Source organism: Asparagus officinalis, chromosome 9 (genome assembly GCF_001876935.1).
Source record: "Asparagus officinalis chromosome 9, Aspof.V1, whole genome shotgun sequence".
In the NCBI taxonomy this organism is placed as follows: Eukaryota; Viridiplantae; Streptophyta; class Magnoliopsida; order Asparagales; family Asparagaceae; genus Asparagus; species Asparagus officinalis.
The window spans coordinates 39,233,055-39,254,741 of record NC_033802.1 but is presented as its reverse complement, the minus strand read 5'-3'; the positions used below and the strand labels follow the sequence as shown (position 1 = coordinate 39,254,741).

Genomic DNA, 21,687 nt, shown 5'->3' with positions numbered 1-21,687 from the left:
TAAGGAAATTTTAATCTTCCATTCCATCTTTATCCCCTCAAAAGAACTCTCAAACAAGGTTAAAATGAAATTTCACTTTAACTTCATCTTCTAAACCCCATCCAAACGCACCCTATAGTAGGGGGGTTTGGATTCTCTCCACTACCAAAAAGTAGTAGAGAGACTGTATGAGCAATTTTACAACTGTCTATTATTTGATGGATGGCTATGATTCACTCTAAGTTTACTTAACATGTCCTCGTGTATTGCACTCATTCCTATTTTTTTCATTTAAAGACAAGTTTGTAGCAAAAGCAGTGGTCTCTCCTGGTTTGGGTAATATTTTAGGCCTATTGATTATACAAGAATGTATATAGTATCGAATACTACACAAAAGTTTCGGCATTTGGATTTTCTCCATTACCAGAAACTAGTGTAGAGACCACGTCTATTTTTCTTTTAGTGGAGAGACCACTTACCATATCCCAATGTATTGCACTTATTCTCACTTTTGGCTCAAGAAAAATCACAATTGTGAACTAAATGATAGACGGTTGATTAGAAGTAGTGGTCACTTCAATAATTTTTGGTAGTGGAGAAAACCAAATACACTGTAGTATACAAAAAGTTTTGTCGCCCGCACAAAAATTCAGGTCAAAAGAATGGAGCTCGCACTGTACTTTGGGGTAGTTTTTGTTAATTTTGATAGTAGATTGATGATGGATCAACACACACACACACATGACTTTACTAAGATCATATTTTACATGTTTTGGTATTCTGTAAAGACAATTTTGCGTTGAAATGGTTTTGTCCATCGAGCACGATTTGTGTGAAAGCTCCGCGATGATTTGATAAATTTTATGATCTTACATCAGCCATCTAAGTTTCGTGCCAAAGTCTTGGCCGAAGAAATTATGGTAAAGACAGAGGCTTGTCTTAACCTAGTTTTGAAGTTGATCTCATAAGAATATTTGGAAAACTAAAATAATAGAGGAAATTTCACTAAGGTTGATCTTGTTTCTGTAAGCTTCAGTTCAGTACCAAATTTTAGTTTAAATAGTGGAGACTGCATTCTACTTTTGCCTACTTCTATTAATTTAGACCCACGTCATTGACGAAAACAACCAAGCATGATATGTATGATTCCGGTAAGATTAGTTTAGTTGGACATTCTCATTCATTCATAGAACTGATACTGATTAAACTATTTAACGTTTCTGGTTTGTTGCTGAGTATACCATGCAATGTTCATGTTCGACCATAGTCTCCTTTTTATAACTCTTAACATAGTAACATCAACTGTGAATTGTCAGACTGTTAGTTCTTTGTTACTTTTATTTTAGCTTCAGCTTTAAGTTTTTCTGAGTTTTATCTCTTATTATCTCAGATGTGGCCCGGACTGATCTCTAAGAGCAAGGAAGGTGGGGCAGATGTGATACAAACTTATGTATTTTGGAACGGCCATGAGCCAAGCAGAGGTCAGGTATTATGCATTTTTTTTTTCTTTCGGTCTGGCACACATATTAGGTTACCTTGACAATCTTGTGCTATATTATTCTGACATGTGGTTATTGCGAACCAGTACAATTTTGAAGGAAGATATGATCTTGTGAAGTTTGCAAAACTGGTGGGCTCAAATGGGCTTTATCTTCATCTCCGCATTGGCCCTTATGTTTGTGCAGAATGGAATTTTGGGTCTCCACTTGTCTCTCCTCATTTTGTTTCACGTCTTTCCTTATTTTAGGGCTTATATAAAGAAAATTCGTGCAATTTACCTAATTTCTCATGCCCTTTGCTTTAGGCAGCGATAATCTACTCTTTATCTGAAGTTCTTATGGCCGTTATCTACTGTTTGTTTACTTTTCCACTTCTGTTACTGGAATATTTTGCACTTGACTGCTCATCTGATGATTCTGGACTGTATCTTTTGCAACTTGTGAATTGTGCAGTGACAAATAAATAGTTGAGGAATTTCTGAGAAAAATTCTTAACTAATTTGATCCATCATTTTAGGCATAAGTATATGAGCGAAAGCAAACAACATGAGAATAGTTTGTCATTAATGCAATTTCTGATTCCAATGCCCAAAATTTTCTTACCAATTACTAACATTTACCCTGATTTTCATTCTTACAGTCAGCTACACCTTTGATGTGCTTGAGCACCCATTTTTTTGACAGAACTTCATCTAGGTTCTAAAAGTAGTTTCTTCTTAGCATTTTACATTCACAAAGTTTTGGCATACATCTAAGAGACTATTTGTGCAAAATTCTAAAGAGCACGCACAGTATCAAAATCATCTGTAGATGCTGTGGTTTGAGCGAAGTTAACAAAATCCTCAGCCGTTGATGAGGAGGGAATGTAGAGTTGTAAGTAGATCAAGGAAGAGGACTATCATGGATGAAGGCAAAATTGGTAGACACGTTTGGAGTAAATGCAGTAGGAGTTGAGAACACATAATAGAAACTGCAAATAGCAGCAGGTGCAACAAGGGGGATCTACATTTGTGAGAAGTGGGTAGAGCGACCCTGAGATTTTCATAGGAAATTAATTTCTATATAGAGTAATGAATGTTTTACATGGTGCCTCAGTACTTTGAATGCCACAACTGAAAATAGAAACATAGAGAAGAATCTTCAAATCTTATCAGTTTACTCAGATAAATATGTGTTGTGTGGTATTTGTAAATGCTGAACCTGACATTGTAATACCTCCACAATAGGTCTACTTTGACGTAATTAATAAAGAACGAGGTGCATGACTAGCGATGGGTCTTTTTTCCAGTTGCTTGCAGTGGCGAGGTGAAAATATGAGCATTCACAATTAGTGTATAAAAGTTCAGTCCATTAAATATGACTGATTTCACTTATCAATCTGAGTCGCTTTTTGGAAGACGTAGTAGTTATTAGACAATAGACACACAACTATATCATCAGATATTTGTGGTCACACAACCTGGCATGTTGACACCTCTATAAAAGGTCGTGTTAGACGTAACTGATGAAGAATGAGGTGCATTTACAGCAATTAGACTTCTATTTCCTTTGCTGTAGTGGGTAAGTTGAACGTCCATATTAGTCTCTACTAAGTCTGAGTTGCATGTTGGTATACAAACGAACACCTCATAATAGGTCATAGTGGACAGAGGTGATGAAGAACAAAGCATCTATGCTGATGGCTGTATGTGGCCTTCCTTTCCATTTGCATAGTGTTGCCAAGTAGTCAGAAGTAACAGATAAATGCATATGTTCAGTTATGATGAAAGTGGGGGAGAAAATTGCACTTTATGTCAGTAAAATTTGGAAATAAATAAGCTAAATTTATTTCATACTATGTTTTTGGCCTGCACTAATTCACTTAATATGTGGACTTTCAAATTGACATGCTAGTAAAACACATTATGTTATTAAACAACATCACTCAGCTGCACAATTTGTCATGAGCAGATAAACTACAATAAGTGGAATTTTATTTATAAGTTTGATGATCGAGAGAAAGAAGCCACTGAGTCAAAACATGTTTTGTTACAAGATACTACTTCAATATTAGAATTCACGTATCTTGCTCTGAGGAGGGAAGTGGGGTTCCTTTAAAGCTGTCAACTGATATCTGTTTTGCTGCAAATGTAATCCATACAGCCTTCATTTTATTCATATCTGTTCATTTTCCTTCATCTTCTCCAAATATATTTGTCTCATGCAATGGTTTTATTGGATTTCAAGACCAAAATATTTCATTTTAATGCAAGACCTGCGGAGAGCTTATAGAACTTTATGCCTTCAAATGGACTTTCATGCTTTTAGTTTTTGTCATATGGTGTTAATAGTAGATACTGGAAAACATGAGTGATCTCTTCTGTATGATAGTTTCATCCTTTTATACAGAAGACTAACTGGTGATGGAAGTTAAAGTTACTGCATGTGGTTGGTTGTTTACTCTTGTGCCTGATACTTTCTAGCCCGTGTTATTACTATGAGTGGAACTTTTTATTTAAAAAAAAAATAAGAACTCAAGTTTGATAATTTATAAGTAATCATGTACATGGCCACTCATTAACTGCTACAGCTGGCAATGATTCTTTGGCGCTTGGAACGGAACATTGCAGCTTGTTACTTTCCATTAGATTTTCTTGATTCCATCCCGAGAAATAGTAATTGCATTTACTGTTTGCCATTTTATCCCTTTTTCGCTCTCATCAGCACCTCTGTTGTTCCAGGCTTTGTGGTTGCTATCAACCATGGGACAGTATCACGATTATTTTCTTTTTCTCCTTTTACAGGGGTTTCCCAGTTTGGTTGCGTGATGTTCCGGGCATAGAATTCCGGACAAATAATGCGCCATTCAAGGTATTATGATTTGTAGGAAGAATTTGTTGCATTCACATCTTCAATATACATAGTAATTTCTAGTATTTGCTCGTACATTGCCATCTTTTTGTTTTAATGAATATTTTTGTTCATATTGACCAGTGATGTTTGCTAAGCTTTTATAACTTTTAAATTGTCAATCATTTCCATTAAAACATTTTCCCATCGGAAAGAGGGCTGACTGGAAAAAAAAACTGTGGTCTAGGAAGTCCAAAAAAACCAACCTAGTTTGTAACAGCTGTCTTCCTGAGTTGGGCAAATACCTGGCCAAAGAAACTGTTAGTAAGAGTAAGCCATGCCATTAAAAACTTGAATGCAGTTGGTGGTCAAGTTAACATGAATTTTAAGCAAAAAATTCCTTAATATGAAATATCCTGTTTGGAAAAGTAAAGCAAATTGGGTTCTGAACCAAGAATGTTGAGAGCTGGTACTGTCACGCCCCGGTTCCAATTTTGATCATTTGGAGCGTGACTCGGCCGGCAATGCAACCATACGGTCACATTCAAGCCTCTAGATCATCCTGTACATAGATATATCGCCTAAAAGAACTACTACATAGAGCATGTAACTAAGATAACAAAGGAAATAGATAGGTAAAGAAATCTCTAAAAAAAGATAGAGTTCTCTTACATGTACACAACTATCCAAAGTAGAAAAGAGGATAATACACCATAGCATGGAGAACCACATGTGATTACAGGAAAAAGTCTAAATACACTGAAGCTGAGAGAATGATAGGACATAAAGTGATCATTGTCGTTGGGTCTGATCCTCAAGGTATGTTCGGTCCTGCTAAGAAAGAATGGTTCCCATGTCTGGGGCATGCAAACCCCAGGGGAGTCAGAAAACTCCCAGCAAACATGTAAAATAAAGAAATTATGCGCGTGTAAGTGCATGTGGCAGGTATAAAGAAAGTATGGAAACTCAATTAAAGATGATAAAAGAAATTTCTAATTATGGATATCAAACAAAGTCTACCACAAAGCACATATCTTATACCTGTGCTAAAAGGAGTTAAAATTTAAAAACACACAACACGAGATGAGTACGTCGAGGGAATAATCCAAACAAGGAAACCCTCGTATATATCATATATCTCAAATTATAAATCACTAAATATCAATTCCCAAAATTCTATAAACAACCAATACAAATATACATCACCAACACCTCATCCAAGACATGACGTGCATGCTAAATCTATCACAAAGCATATAAACACATTATTCTTATTTTACATGTTATTTGAATTAGAGAAGAATATTTTCATGTATATAAATCGGTTCCCCGTAAACCGTCTCGAGAACACGGCTTCAAGTCAAGTATTGGCCCTTTGGCCCATGTATATATAACTCAGGATATCAGGAATGCGCATGTGCCCGTTTATATACATGTTATATTCTCCGTCTAATTCCTCTTTTATAAACCTCATGTTTTTTGTCGATTTAATTTAAGTGACTGTGCATGAAATATTATGCACTAACCACAGAGTTACCGTGGAATGACTTCCGTAAAACTATGAAGATAACCGTGAAACCCAGAACATATCCAATCAAGATGGGTGCATCGTCTAGTCGATGCTATAATAGTAATAGTCAAGGAAAAATCTCATATCAGGATATCGATATCGAGAGCATAGCCATGCTATGAAAGCACGCTTATAAATCATATTTTTAACAGGAGTCGTCTTCATGTACAGTCTCTCCTATTGGATAATAACTAGGTGATCAAGCAATAATATGCATATCAACACAATATCAAACAAGATAAGTACTATATGTACAAACCGGGTTTATATCTAATAATGACATTTCATATGATCTCCATTATTAATACCAGATAAGTCATATTAATGTGTTAAATCCTGGCAAGGTTAGCAGTGCTTAGTTGGGTTCAAGACTGACTATAACAAAATTTGGATCTGGTCAAGTTCAGATTGGTTAATTTGGACTGGACTAGTCTGAACTGGTTTGGTCGGACCTGGTCTGGTCTAGATGGGGTTCTGGTTTGGTTCAGTTCGAATGCTGGTCTGGTTCAATCTAGTCTGGTCTAGTCTGAAGTAGGTTCTGGTCTGATCCAAACTTGGGTTCGGGTCTGGTCTGAACCGGTTTAATCGGACCTAGTCTGGTCCAGACACACAAGTAGATAGATAAGACAATAATTCATTATCATTAATATGCAAACGTAGTGCAAATTGGTTTCTAAGGAAAAACATACGGCTCCACCAAAGATTTCCGTCCCTACCGTATTAGAGAAATCTAAGATTAAACAATGTGGCCCTAATTAGCTACCTTCACAGAGGGAGCTATACATGCAGCTATTTAAAACAATGATTGGTCCGTGTATTGTTCAAAATTGCCAACTTCCAAGTCTAATGTTTTTTTTGTGTCCAGTACACACAACATGTACTAATTTCTAAAACGTATGATGACAGTAAACTCACTTTTCCAAGATAAACATTTGTATGATATACTTCTAGTTCTTCTCAGATCGCACAGCCTTCAAAATACAAAATATTAATAGAAACATAAATTTTCAATATAGTTATTAATAAATTTCTACAACGGGAAAAATAGAGGAAGACTTGAAGAGGAACTAATATATTTAATAAATAACATATTTGTTCTTGGAATAAAACAGTCATATGAACTGAAGAAAAAATTCAACAAAACAAAAACAAGACAAAATATTCTCGCAGTTTATGAAAAAAATATGGTGGTCAATAAAAATGGTTAAAAGATAAGAAAAATGCTTGCATGAAGGTAAAAATTTTAGAAAAGAATTTGAGGAAAGATATGCTTGCCGACTATGAAAAATAGTTCGATCATGAAAAATAAAAGAGTTGAAGGATAAGAAATGTTTGCCAATTATAAAAATATATATATAAGGCGATAAATGAAAAAGTTAAAGGAATGCTTGCCTGCGTATTAGATCCAAAAGATACCAATTTCTAAAGACGGATTGAAAGAATTCCCCCTTCCTTCTCTCTTGTTTTCTAATCGGAGATCTTCATTCCTCTCTTTTCTTTTCTTTTTCTTTCTCTCTCTCCCCCTCTTTTCCCGTGAGCAATATGTTCTCTCTCTCTCTTTTCCCGTGAGACAAAATTTTATAAGACATGTTTTACGGAGTGATGAGTGTGAGGATAAGGTTTGTTAGGATTTTGGTAGGCTGTTAAAATTCGTGAGGTGGGTGGAGGTCATCAACAAACAAAATGTACTTGTTTAAGTCTAACCAAAAAGCATATGGATACAAGTTGGATCATTGGCAAGCTGATGATTGCTTTATCATTCTTTTGAGAAATTTTATATACCAGTACATTATCTTTATAAAGCAAATTGTAGTTAAGTTCATTTGTATAACTTACACGAATGACTTATTAATTATTATATAACTAGTCACAGCATCATTTGATAATCATCATTTGTATAACTTACACGAATGACTTATTAATTATTATATAACTAGTCACAGCATCATTTGATAATCACAGTGGGGATAAAGACAACACATAACTTATTAATTATTATATAACTAGTCACAGCATCATTTGATAATCACAGTGGGGATAAAGACAACACATAAACTTAAGGTGGGTAAGTATATTGTTTATAAATATTAACAATAAGTGTTAACACATAATTTACTCATTATAGATTCAACAGTCAGTCTAGCATCATATTTAATGTAACTAAAACGTTATCAATATCATAACAAGAAAATTATTTAATTAAGCATCAGTATCATACACACCTCTAATATCAGTATCATGTTTCAACAAGCATAACATTTTACACATAATAATACACATAGTTTCTCAATTATAATGATTCATATTTAGTATAATTTAGCAGGATGTAGCATTGAGTCCATACCATTTAGGTATACATGATTAGTGGTAATTAGAGATTAGTTAGTGGGTATTACAGGTACTATGATGTTTTTGAGCTAACCACTTTGGTCAAAAGCTTAAGCTACTGAGTCTGGGCTAGCAATGTATATCAAGTACTTCAAACACTTTTCAACACTTCATCTGAGTAAGTATTATCTAGGAGCATCCTGCATGATGAATCTTCAAAATAATGGCACCAAATTTATGCTGTCTTAATTCATGAAGTTCTCTTAAACCTGCATGAAAAATCTTCAAAAATAATGACTCTTTTCTTTAAACTCTATTATTATAAAAGCCAGATAATTATACTCAAATACTCACAACAAATGCTAAGACATTTTCCGGCACTCAAGGAATACCGGACTACTACTTTCCAAAATAACTAACCTTCTTGGAACTATTTACATTCTTTTTTCTTTCTTTCTTTTTGAGCAATCAATCTACCTGAATGTTTTTCTCCTCACCACAGTGACTGTAGGAGTGACATTTGACATTACCTTGCTAGCTTGAATTAGGATTAAACTCTTTATGCTTTCAGAACGTATTGACAATATGTTTACTACTTTATGCGGCAAGGTTTCCATCCTGCTGACTATATTCATTGAAGATCTGGCTTGTATATTTCCGGACAAACATGAGAGTTGCCTGTTTCCTGTTCTTGAGACCAAAGACTGATTGGTGAAAAATCTAATTAAATGTATCTCTTTTCCACATTATATGTGTTTATTTAGTTTGGTTATAATCTATTCTTACCATCATGGTCATCACATTTCCTGAAGATGCATTGTGTTTCACCTACTTGCTGATTTACTGATGAAACTAAGGAGACAAATCAGTTACTGTGACATGTGCCCTTACACTATCAATAAATACTACCTGTTTCAGAACGAGATGAAAAAGTTTGTCAAAAATATCGTGAATCTGATGAAGCAGGAAATGCTTTTCTCTTGGCAAGGTGGTCCTATCATCTTATTGCAGGTTGTAAGAGAATCCATTATCCCTTGCTATTCACTATGCATTCTAACTTATTCAAGAGCTTTAGTAATTATTGTGTTTATATATTACAGTGATTATTTTTTTAATGAATTTCTCTAGCACATAAGCATAGTTTCTTTCAGGTGTATCTTAATTTGCCTATCCATCTTTGACATTGTCGGATCAAACCCTTCTTAACTCATAACAACAACAATTATGACAAATATTTTATCCCAATTTTTTGGGATTGTATAAATAGTAGACAGTAAACTGGTTTACCCTCAGTAACTGTTTTTTGGGCTAGCTTATAGACTGTAGGTTGAGGCAGTTACTAGTTTAGGATGCTTGATCGACCATACATTAATATATCCACATGAGATAATTTGTTCTATAGGTTAATAGCATGGATCATTGGACCTGATACATACACACACACAGAGTAACTATTATATGCTTTCATCAATTTGAGTGCTGGGAACAGAGAATGTGCCTGATGTTGTTTCAACGAACAAGTACAGTGAGACTGAGGGAAAAGTGGTAGATCTGTTTTACATCAGTTCCAATTTTAGTCATATTATAGGGTAATTTGCACATAACCCCCCTCATCTATACCTTTGGCTGCACTTACTCCCCTTAACTCATTTACTAGCACTCAAAGCCCTTGAGTATCTACTTTTAGAAGGAAACATTGCAATTAACACCCTTCTTCCTTAAGAATTGAAGGGGTGGGGGGGAGTGCTAATAAGTGAGTTGAGGGGTGGTGGTCAGCGCAACTAAAGGTATAGATGAATGGGGTTATGTGCAATTTAACCTATTATATAAATTGATTTTGCCTTGTAAGCATTTCAGGAAAGACTTTTTGGACTCAACTTAAGCAAGATGCTCGTGCTTATAAGATAGCTGGCACGGCTCTAGCAAAACATACTTCTCATGGCAGATAATTTTACTGTGAAAATCCCAGATGCATTTACTTTTAGGAACTAATGTTCACACTACTTATGGATATAAGTGCACCAGTTAACGTTGACATAAGAAAAAAAACATTTACTAGTCTGTAATTTATAAATGGCAGTTGCATAGAGGTGATCTATCTGACAATGTAGCTTGTTTTATCGATTTGAGCAGATTGAAAATGAATATGGAAATGTTGAAGGCTCATATGGTCAGGGTGGGACAGAATATGTCAAATGGGCCGCAAATATGGCACTTAGCCTTGGTGCAGATGTTCCCTGGGTCATGTGCAAGCAAACAGATGCTCCAGAAACTATTGTAAATCCCTTTTACCCAGTCATCTTTTCTTTTCTTTTTGTTCATCATTGTCGTATTATTCAAGATCTAACTTCTATGCTAACGATTGTGGTGACAGTATTTTGGGCCTTTAAACTTTTCAAACCTTCAAAATTTGTGCATCTCTAAGTTATCATGTAAAGAAATTCAAAGAATAAGAATGAATTCTATGTATATTATTGATGAATAGCGTTCTCTTTTAAATAGAATACAATGGGAATAACAACTCCCACAAAATCAGGACTAGAAAAGAATATGTCTAATTAAGGAATCAAATCCTAACAAATATTAACAAATAAAACAATCAGATCCTAGATATAAATTTGAATTTCGTCTACACTCCCCCTCAAGCTTGTCTATAGATGTTGATGAGACCAAGATTGCCTACAAGAAATTCAATATTTTGTTCAGGTAGACCTTTTGTCAGTAGATCAGCTAGCTGGTGAGACATCAGCACATATTCAATGTTGATAATGTCTTCATCAAGCTTTTCTTTAATAAAGTGTCGATCTACTTCCACGTGTTTAGTCCTATCATGATGAATTGGATTGCGAGCTATACTAATCGTTGACTTATTATGACAGTAGAGCCACATAGGTTCCTCAAATTCAATCTTCAATTCTTTCAACACTCTTCTTATCCAAATTAGTTCACAAACTCTATGAGCCATAGCTCTGTACTCGACGTCTGCACTACTACTAGCAGCAACTGATTGTTTTTTGCTGCGCCAAGTCATTAAATTTCCCCAAACTAGAGTACAATATCCAGATATCAATTTTCGATCATCGATTGACCCAGCCCAATCTGCATCAGTGAATGCTATCACTTGACGGTCATCAGTCTTTGCAAAAAAATAAGCCTTTCCCAGGTGTCTGCTTCAAGTATCTCAAGATCCTATAAATTGCATTCAGATGGCCTGGACATGGTGCGTGCATATATCGGCTTACTAGACTCACTGCGAATGCAATATTTGGTCTTGTATGCGAGAGATAAATAAGTTTTCCAACAAGACGTGATACTTCTCCTTATCGACTGGTTCTCCTTCAAGCATTCTTTCTTTATCCCCAAGTTCAGTTTGCGTTTTACTTGGCTTACATCCAAGCATGCCAGTTTCTTCCAAAAGATCTAAGGTGTACTTCCTTTGAGAGACAGAAATACCCTTTTTACTTCTTGCGAATTCCATACCTAGAAATTATCTCAATGCCCCAAGATCTTTAATTTCAAATTCCTTTGCCATCATCTGCTTGATTTTCTCTACCTCTTCACTATCATTTCCGGTGACAATAATGTCATCAACATATACTATTAAAATAGTAATCAATTCCTTTCCTGAGTGTTTAACAAACAGTGTATGATCAGCTTGTCCCTGAACATAACCAAACTTCCTGATTACCTTCGAGAATTTGTCGAACCAAGCTCGTGGGGACTGTTTTAAACCATGGAGACTTGTTGAGTTTACAAACAATCTGACTTCCCGACTTCTCTTCAAGACTCAGAGGTTGACTCATATAAACTTCTTCAAGCTCACTGTTTAAGAATGTGTTTTTAATATCAAGTTGATGCAAAGGCCAATCAGAGTTAGCTGCTAATGAGAGAAGAATTCGGACATTATTGAGTTTGGCAACCTGAGCAAAGGTTTCAGTGTAGTCAATTCCATATGTTTGAGTGAAACCTTTGGCCACTAAACGTGTCTTGTGTCTCTCAACAGAACCATCTGCTTTATACTTAACTGTAAATACTCATTTGCATCCTACGGTGCTTTTTCCTTGTGGCAGTTCCATCAAGCTCCATGTATTATTTTGTTTAAGAGCACGCATTTCTTCAAGAACAACAGCTTTCCATTCCGGAGCTAATAATGCCTCCTCAATAGACCGGGGAATTGTTACACTGGATAAATTTGAGGTGAAAGCACGAAATGAAGTAGATAGATTTGAATAGGAAATGAATTTAGAAATAGGATATTGAGTACAATATTTAACACATTTTCTGATTGCTATTGGCATGTCTAAATCAAGAATAGGACTAGATGTACCTGACTCGTTTGGTAAGGAGGACTCTACAATCGGTTCATCTTTTTGACTGTGATTAGGATTCATGATTTCTTTATTTGCTTGAGAGTTTTTTCTTCTAGAGTAGACCCGTAATTCTTGTTGTCTAGGCATAATCAGTGTTGGTTCTCCCCCTGTTTCCGATACTTCTGCATGATTTTGTGAACTTGGTTCATCTCTAGACAAACTAATCTGAACTAACTCAAGAGTGGAAACAGTCGTGGTGTACAAGTTAACACCTAGTAAAGGTAGATCAAGAGTATCCCAAGAACAACAAGCTTCATCTTGTTTCTCCCCTGAAGTGAAAGTTGGAGAAAAAATGTGTATCTTCAAAAAATGTGACATCACAAGTAACAAATGTTTTCTTAGTGAGTGGACAATAACAACGATAACCTTTTTGAGTTGGAGAATAGCCAATGAAGACAGTTTCGAATGCCCGTGGATCAAGTTTACTCCAATGGTGATCATGAATATGGACAAAGTCTGTACAATCAAAAGTTTTTAAAGGAAGGGAACTAGATTTAGAGATTTGTGGAAAGGTTGTGGAAAGGACAGACAAAGGGTTTTGAAGTTGATTGGACGACTTGGTAAGCGGTTTCTAAGATAGGTAGCAGTTAGGATAGCATCCTCCCACAAGTATCTTGGGTCATTCATCGTAAACATGAGAGTGCGGGCGACTTCAAACAAATGATGGTTTTTTCTCTCAGAAATTTCATTTTGCTGTGGAGTATCAACACAATAACTTTGATGTATAATCCCATTTTCCAACAAATACTCTCCTAGAATGGAATTGAAATATTCTTTTCCATTATCAGTTCTAAGGACTTGGATATGAGTTTTGAATTGGTTTTCTATCATTTTGTGGAAAAACTTGAACATATGGTTGATTTCAAATTTGTCCTTTAGGAGATAAACCCATGTTACACGTGTGTGATCATTGATGAATGTAAGGAACCATCTTTTACCATGAGAAGTAGTGATTTTTGAAGGTCCCCAAATGTCACTATGTATCAAAGAGAATGGTGAGGATGGTAAATATGGTTTTGGAGAAAGTGGAATGCTAGTATGCTTTGCAAGTTGACAAATTTTACAATGAAAAGAAGAAAGATTTTTATTATGAAACAAGAATGCGAACAAACGTTTTAGATATGAAAAACTGGGATGGCCAAGCCTTTGATGCCATAACATTATTTCCCTACTACTAGAACTAGACATAGAAGCAATCCGAGTATTGACGATCGTCTTAGAGTAATCATCTTCAAAGTAATAAAAACCATCATGAATCCTAGCACTGTCAATCGTCTTCCCCGATAGTAGGTCTTGAAATTGACATGACAAATGTAGAAATTTAGCAACACAATGATTATTCTGCTAACAGAGATCAGGTTGCAGAGATCAGGTTGCAGTTTAGGGCAGGGACATAAAATATAGATTGAATAAGTTTTAGAGATATTCTATTATTTCCAATGCTAGCAACCGGAGTTAAAGAACCATCAACAATTTTCACAGTGATAGGATTAGAACATGGAATATAAGAACAAAAAAGATTAGAGCCACATGTCATGTGATTAGAGGCCCCTGAATCAATGATTGAAGGGTCCTTATTCTGAATGAAAGTTTGAGTTTTTGGAGCTAAGTATACCAAATTGAGCCACTGAACAGGACCTAATATTAGTACCTGACGAGGGATTAGCCTGAGGGATATTGATGGATGATTGAGTGAGGAGTTTACAAATCTGTTCAATCTGCTCCTTGTTGAATTGAATAGAGTTGTCAAAATTATCTGATTTGTCTTGATTAGAATGAGTCTGGTATGCTCGTCCATCACCCTTTTTCTGAGGCTACTAGTTTGCTAGTTTTCCGTGAAGCTCCCAGCACTTGTCCCGTGTATGACCAGGCCTATTACAATGATCACACCATGGTCGTTTACATTGATTAGAATGATGATTCCCATGTGGAGGGAATTTATTCGACACAAAGGCAGATCCTTCTGGTTTAGGGATAGATACTGGTATATCATCAGTGAGCATCACTTTTCGACGGACCTCTTCACGCCGCACTTCAGCAAAAGGCTTCTTCAGTTGAAGGAAGAGGATCCCGTGCCACCACTCTGCCTCATACTTCATTGAGATTTCGATTAAGGTCAGCAAGGAAATCAAATACTCGTTCTTTTTCGAGGTTGTGTCTCTGCTTAACACTGCATTCAGCACATGTGGAGTTTTCTTCAAAGAAAAAATCCAGTTCTTACCAAAGATCCTTGACCGTCTTAAACCAGAGATAGCGACGGCTAATTTTTGGATCCATTGAATTGATAAGCCAGACGAGAACAATGGAATTTTCGGTCAGCCATGTCTTGTACGACGGATCAGTTTGCTTGGAAGCAGGAAGTTGCCCGGTGATATAGCCTAATTTGTCGTGTCCACAAATAACAATTTTCACAGATTGTGCCCAATGCAGATAATTTTTTCCATCTGCTTTGTGGGTAGCAATATGAAGAGAAGAGGAATCGCTTCCCAAAAAAGAAGCAATTGGAATTGAATTTCTTTCAACCATGGATTGGCTGGAAGTCGCCGAGCTGGTATTATCACCGGAGGATATGGCTGGATTGTGTTCAGCCATAAGAGAAGACGAAAAAAATTAGCCCTTCGGCTCTGATACCATAAAGAAATTCGAAGAATAAGAATGAATTCTATGTAAATTATTGATGAATAACGTTCTCTTTTAAATAGAATACAATGGGAATAACAAATCCCACAAAATTAGAACTAGAAAAGAATATGCCTAATTTTAAGGAATCAAATCCTAACAAATAAAACAATCAGATCCTAGATATAAATTTGAGTTTCGTCTACATCATGCAAATTACAAAGAACAATTAAACTATTTTCAACTAATAAAGATTCTAAAATCTTCATAATTCAGAATGTTTATGAAACATCTTGACGTAGCACGATCTATCAAGTTCAAGGAAAATGGATTAAACAGACTAATATGCAGAGCAAATGTAAACTCACACTAAAATTGTTGCGGAAAATAACTTTAAATATCAAACTATAATAAACTAACAACTAATAGTAATAAATGATGCAAAAACTATAGCAAATAAGGAATGCGTTCGCAATAACTCTGAGGCATGAAACGTCGAGCACAGTCCACAAATCCTAATTGAGTACTCAGCGTTTGAGTCGAATTCCTATTAGCTAGATCCTGCGAAAGGGTATCAAAATAAAAGGGTTAGTTCAATATAAGATCAATGATGTAATAGTTTTAATTAACCATAATATAAGCAATCTGATTAAATGAGAATAAGGGTTTGGGTCTGAGTTTTGTAGTTTTGTCGTTGTGGAATATTTTAGGTATCAGATCTGTGAAGGAGAGGGTTCAGATCTGAACAAATAACCTTATAAGGCACAATTGGAATCACTTCAGAAATCTCTTTGATCAATAATTCTCATTCAAAATTTTCTTACGATTACATAAAATTTCCTTCATTTTATAGAGATTCAAATAAATAGAAGATAACTCAAATCTTATCTAAAAACATGTAAATGCTTATCTCTAAACAAATCAAATCTTGTCTAAAAACATGTAAATGCTTATCTGTAAACAAATCAAATTAAAACAATCTCAATTCTATCAATAATCTTATTCTTATCCTAACAATAACCAAGTAAAATCTGAATTATCTCAAATTGAATAAAGTCTGATGATATCTCAATGAGATCTACGATGCCAAGTCCCTCTAGAATAGAATCGGGTATATTGGTCCTTATCACATCCAGTCTAGGATATATTCATAAATAATTTAGATTATTGATTAACGATTTACAAATTATATACTCACTGTTTATGCAAATTGTTTTAGTTCTGTTTTGCTTTAGTGTGGGATGCAATCAGTTTAAGCAATACTAGGTAGAATGCACATGCAATGCACGTGATCAAATATTATAGTTGTTGATTTTTAGTTTATGTATTTACTATAACATAGTTGTAAAAAAGTTTATTATTCTCATAATATATTAAAAAGTTTTAGATATTTTAATATATAAAATCTTATTGGTTTCAACACTTTACCTTCCACATAATTAGTGAGATTTAAAGTCTTAAAATATTAATGATCTAAGAGCAATTTAATGATTTAGAATTCTACTTATAAAATATAAATGATGTAAGCACCAATATCTGAAAAAACTATTATTATTAATGAAAAAATAAATCTTGAATTTATCAACATAAAATGGTAAGTTTAATCTCGTCATAAAGGATTTTTTTAATTATAAAGAAATCACTCGCACCTATTGTCTACTTCCACTTTCTATTATCTAGCGACCGAGTATTATAGACATTCAAAAACTTTTTTCTAGAATTTTCAAAATTAGAATGTGCAAATTAATCAAGAGAGAAAACATAAATTATGTGACCAATTCTAAAATCTGATATTATAATCTTTCTACATCTTCGCAACTAATTAATTAATTTGTCAAAACTATTACTCTCTAATTTTAGAAAACTATAAAATATAATCTGAAAATGATTTAAACATATTTTGTACACATACGGATTGTATTTTAACAAAATAATTTAGATCTATCCAATATTGAATAATATCCAAAATTTTAGGTTAAAGAGTTAAGAGAATCTAGTAACACTCATAACCAAACTATATGCTTCATAAAGGTGAGACATAAAATAAACTTAATTTATTTTGTTAAATAATTTATTACAAATCATAAAAGATAAGGAGAACCATAAGGATCACATAGCCATCACAAATAAAGATTAAATTTCTCTCTGCGAATTTTGTAGCAAAAGATTTTCAGAGATACTGATAGATTTGCTATAAAATCCACTCTTATAAGATTGATGTCACGTGTGTCTTAAATTGTGTTTTGTTTAAGGGTTGATTTTAGAAAATTTCCTCTCAACTATGAGGGAAATGTTAAAAAACCCCTCCACCTCTCCCCCCCCACCCCACTTGAAATGAGTAAATCTTTGTTCGACAAATTTACGGTGTTACAGTTAATCTATCTCAACTTTAAAATTTTGATTTAACCCTATGAACTTTTCTCAATTAATCCCTCAAAACTAATATTGTTAAGTCGAATTCATTATATGATAAGTACTTGACTTGGAAAGACCAAAATATCCCTCAACCATAAAAGAATTAGCTTGTTTTCACTAGATAAAAGAAAAAGTAAAGATTTAGAGGTAAATAGAACTGTATATTGGTCATAATCATTTTATTATCGGTTGAGAGTTTTTTTAATTGAAATGGATTTCTTCAACAAGACATTTTGACAAAATCACATATTAAAGTCTTTTACATTAAGGGGGTTTGTTAAGAGATTTGTAAAAGACCAGGAGAGTTTTTATAAGACACGCTAAGTCAAAAAGTGTTTTCTAAAATCACACCAAAGTTGAGAGATGTTATGTACAACACCTCTATAGTTAGGGAACTTTGTCAAATTAAATTAGTTGAGTGGTTTTTTGAGACATTTCTCATAGTCGAGAGAGTTTTCAAAAAACTAACTATTCTTTTAAATTTAGCTTACTTACATATCTCAAATGTTTTATAATTCAATATTAGTCCTTAAATTATAAGCAATTTCAAAAATTTAAGGAAATAATGTAGAATTATTAGAGATTTAAAATCAAGAAAATGATATCTAAATTACCTTTAAATATTGCTCTTGTAGGCAATATATGAAATATTAGCACTATATCGACTGATATAAAAGATTAAATACTTTATCTTGATAATATTTATGGTTTTATATTATTTTCTTTTTTTAGGGATTTTTTCTTATATATCGATTATTATCGAAAATATTGGTTGGTATAACAAAATCGAGTCATTTTTAATTTAATTGTGGGCTTGGTATTTGGTCGTGTGTAGAAACCAAAACTAAAAGCATAAGTCATAAAAGTCACAATTCATATCCCAAATCTCTTCACTTTCAGCTCTCTCAAATCTTAAGCATATATCTTGATGCAAATTCTTATGTTGAAAATTCATTAATATCTGAGATTATAGATTACAATGTTATATTATGTATATGCATTATCTCATATGACACCCAGATATTTTTTACATAAACCCCATTATTGCAATCCAATATCATAGATTTTATTTGTCCAGCATTTATATGATGCCCAACACTTTGTAGTAATCCTTCGAAAGCCTTTTCTAAAGCTTTCTAAGCAAAGTTTAAAAATTCAGAAATAATTCAAAATCTTAAGATTATTCAACACATGATGCATTAATTTTTTTTCACATCTCCTCTAGTACATAATATATAAGCTAACCCTCTGGCCTCATATTATACGATGAATATTATTTATCAAAGGGATCACATACTATTATTTGTGGTTAACAAAGGCTTTAAATCTTTATTGGCTTAATTAAATTAAATACTTTACAGTTTATAAAAGTTTCAATTACATATCTCCACTTGTATCTTGCTGCACTTAAATATCCTAATGTTTTTCAAAATTGCATGTCTGTACCTTCTATATGCAAGAATAATATTTGTAATTTTTCCTATACGAATATAATTGTATAATTTTAGGATAATTGTATATTTTCTACTCTTTCTATTAATAATGTATTAACATGCAATTGTCTATTAATATATTATTAGATATTACTAATAATTAATATGAGAGTTTTACAATAACATTGAAAGTTTTAGGGACCAAGTTAGACAAACTTGAAGTGACATATAATATGATTAATTAACAATAATAATTAATTTAGTTTACTTAGGATTAAAATATAATATTTAAAAAAATAGGGGTATTATAGTTCATAGAAAGTTTTTCTACAACTTTCTCTTTTGACGGGAGTATAATTCTAAGCGAAGTATATAATTTCATTTATAATTCAAAACCTTGAGACTTATTCAAAATATGATGCTTAAAATTTTCCACGTCTTCTGTACTATATAAATATAAGGGACCACATACTATTATGCGGTGAACATTATTTATCAAAGGGACCACATACTATTTTTTGTGGTTAACAAATGTTTCAAATCTTTATAGGCTTAATGAAACTTAAATACCTTATAGGTTACGAAAGTTACACTCATATACCTCCACTTATATCTTAATACACTTAAATATCCTAATGTTTTCTAAAGTTGCATGTTTGTACTAATTTATTAACTTGCAATTGTCTATTAATATAGTGTTATGCATTATTAATAATTAATATGAGAGTTTTATAATAACATTGGAAGTTTTAGGGCCAAGTTAGACAAAATTGAAGTGGCATATAATATGATTAATTAATAATGATGATTAATTTAGTTAATTTATGATTAAAATATAATATCAAAAAAGAATAGGGGTAATATAGTCCATGAAAAGTTTTTCCATAACTCCCTCTTTTAGAGGGAGTATGATGGCAATGAAATTCCATGTACAAAATTAGTAATTCATAATGCACATTATGTACCTCTGTGATGAACTTAGAGTAACCATTGTCGAATGATCACCAATGTTGCATTGGTACGGGTACAGGTATGGACATGTGTACGGGTACAGTTACCGAACACAACAAATTTGTAAAAAGTAGGGTATCAAATTGAGAAATAAGCTCATTCCTTAAAAAAACCTACAAATTGACTTCATATCATCAAGTTAGTGGATTCTTAACTCAAAAAATATTGTGCTACCCTCACCAAGATTATCTGAGATAAACAAGGTTCAAGGGTCTATGTGAAAAAACACCAGTCTAAAGGAAAGTGGGCTTTCGTGAGTAAACCAAAAAGCTAGTTGAACCCAATTAAACAGGCTAAATGATGCCCGGAATAAACGTTCCCACAACGATCAACGGCTCAGATCCTCCAACCCTAGAGCGAACGCCTCAGATCCACCCTCATCCCATTCCTACTTCCTATAAATGCCCTTCGTCATTCATCACCCCAAACCCTAACCCTAGAAAACTCGCCTCCCTTCAAATCCTCCCCTCAAAACCCTAATCTCCCCTCCCCCGCCGGCGCCCTCCCTTGCCGGAGCCCCTCAAACCGCCGCCAACATGTAGATTTTCGTCAAAATCCTCACCGGCAAGACCATCTCCCAACCCTCGTTGACGCTTCCCCGACCTCGTCGAAGCTTCCCCAACCCTCGTTGACGCTTCCCCGACCTCGTCGAAGCTTCCCCAACCTCGTCGACGCTTCCCCGACCTCGTCTTCGATCTCCGAGCTTCCCCGACACGTAGGAAATGAGCTGCTCCCGTGTCCCCTCTGTTTAGTTGCGGAAACGTACCCAAACCGCGCCCGACACGGGTATGGCGCCAAAATTGCCGTGTCGGGGTATCATAGATGATCACTCACTTCCGTAATGCCATCTATAGATCAATTGTATGTATTTTTCATTATAGAAAGAATTTTCTATAAGTGATTAGCTTGCACCTTTCTGCTAGACAAGTAGAATTGCAGCCTCACTTGAAGCACATGTAGGACCATGGAGGTTTTTATAGAGAAAAGACTAATGTCATTTCAAGAGATTGGTCTTTTCTCCTCCCCATGTGGAGTTTTCACTAGCCATGATTCTCCAGATTAACTATGCCAATAAATCCATATTAAAAGTATAGGACAAATTTCCAAAAGAGACTCATTTGAACATTTAATTGCAAAAAACGACCGCTTTTGAAGATATTTTTAAAAACCGACCTGGTTTCAGCCCTGTCGCTGAAACCATGTCGGTTTCTGAAAAAAAAGTTTCGAAACTTCACGGGACTTCAAGTCCCGTGAAGTTTAGCAGATAGATTGTTAAGCTACTAAACTTCACAGGACTTCAAGTCCCGTGAAGTTTTATTGTTCAAAAAATCTTCACGGGACTTCAAGTCCCGTGAAGTTAGTTTATCATACTCATTTCACACGGACAGCTTGTGACCGTTCTCTTTCTCCCCCACTCAAGCTTGTGCTCTCCTCCATGGCCCATGTAAGCTGCCTCTAAAAAACCCAAAAAAAGGGGGGAAAAGCAAAACAAATCCAACAAAGAAAATGGAAGAGGAGATGGAGGTGATGATTATGATGCCGACAGCAAGAGGATTTTGGAATCAAACCCCAGTCCTTGCAATCGGCCCTCCTCTGAAGCAGAAGCTCCTGCGTGCTCTCCGAGTAGATCCACA

At 34.5% G+C, this 21,687-nt stretch overlaps 1 protein-coding gene across 3 annotated transcripts in view; it reads left to right on the top strand.

Moving 5' to 3' along the window:
• Positions 1-21,687, top strand: part of LOC109824841 (beta-galactosidase 15) — a 43,172-nt gene that overhangs the window by 1,280 nt on the left and 20,205 nt on the right. For 2 of the 3 annotated variants that reach the window (XM_020391490.1, XM_020391489.1), the window contains 5 exons: positions 1,370-1,465; positions 1,565-1,677; positions 4,262-4,328; positions 9,124-9,216; positions 10,339-10,482. In XM_020391490.1, the coding sequence (XP_020247079.1) occupies positions 1,370-1,465; positions 1,565-1,677; positions 4,262-4,328; positions 9,124-9,216; positions 10,339-10,482 (513 nt within the window). Of the gene's footprint in view, positions 1-1,369; positions 1,466-1,564; positions 1,678-4,261; positions 4,329-9,123; positions 9,217-10,338; positions 10,483-21,687 lie in introns of those variants that run through there. The other variant, XM_020391491.1, reaches the window with a different exon arrangement.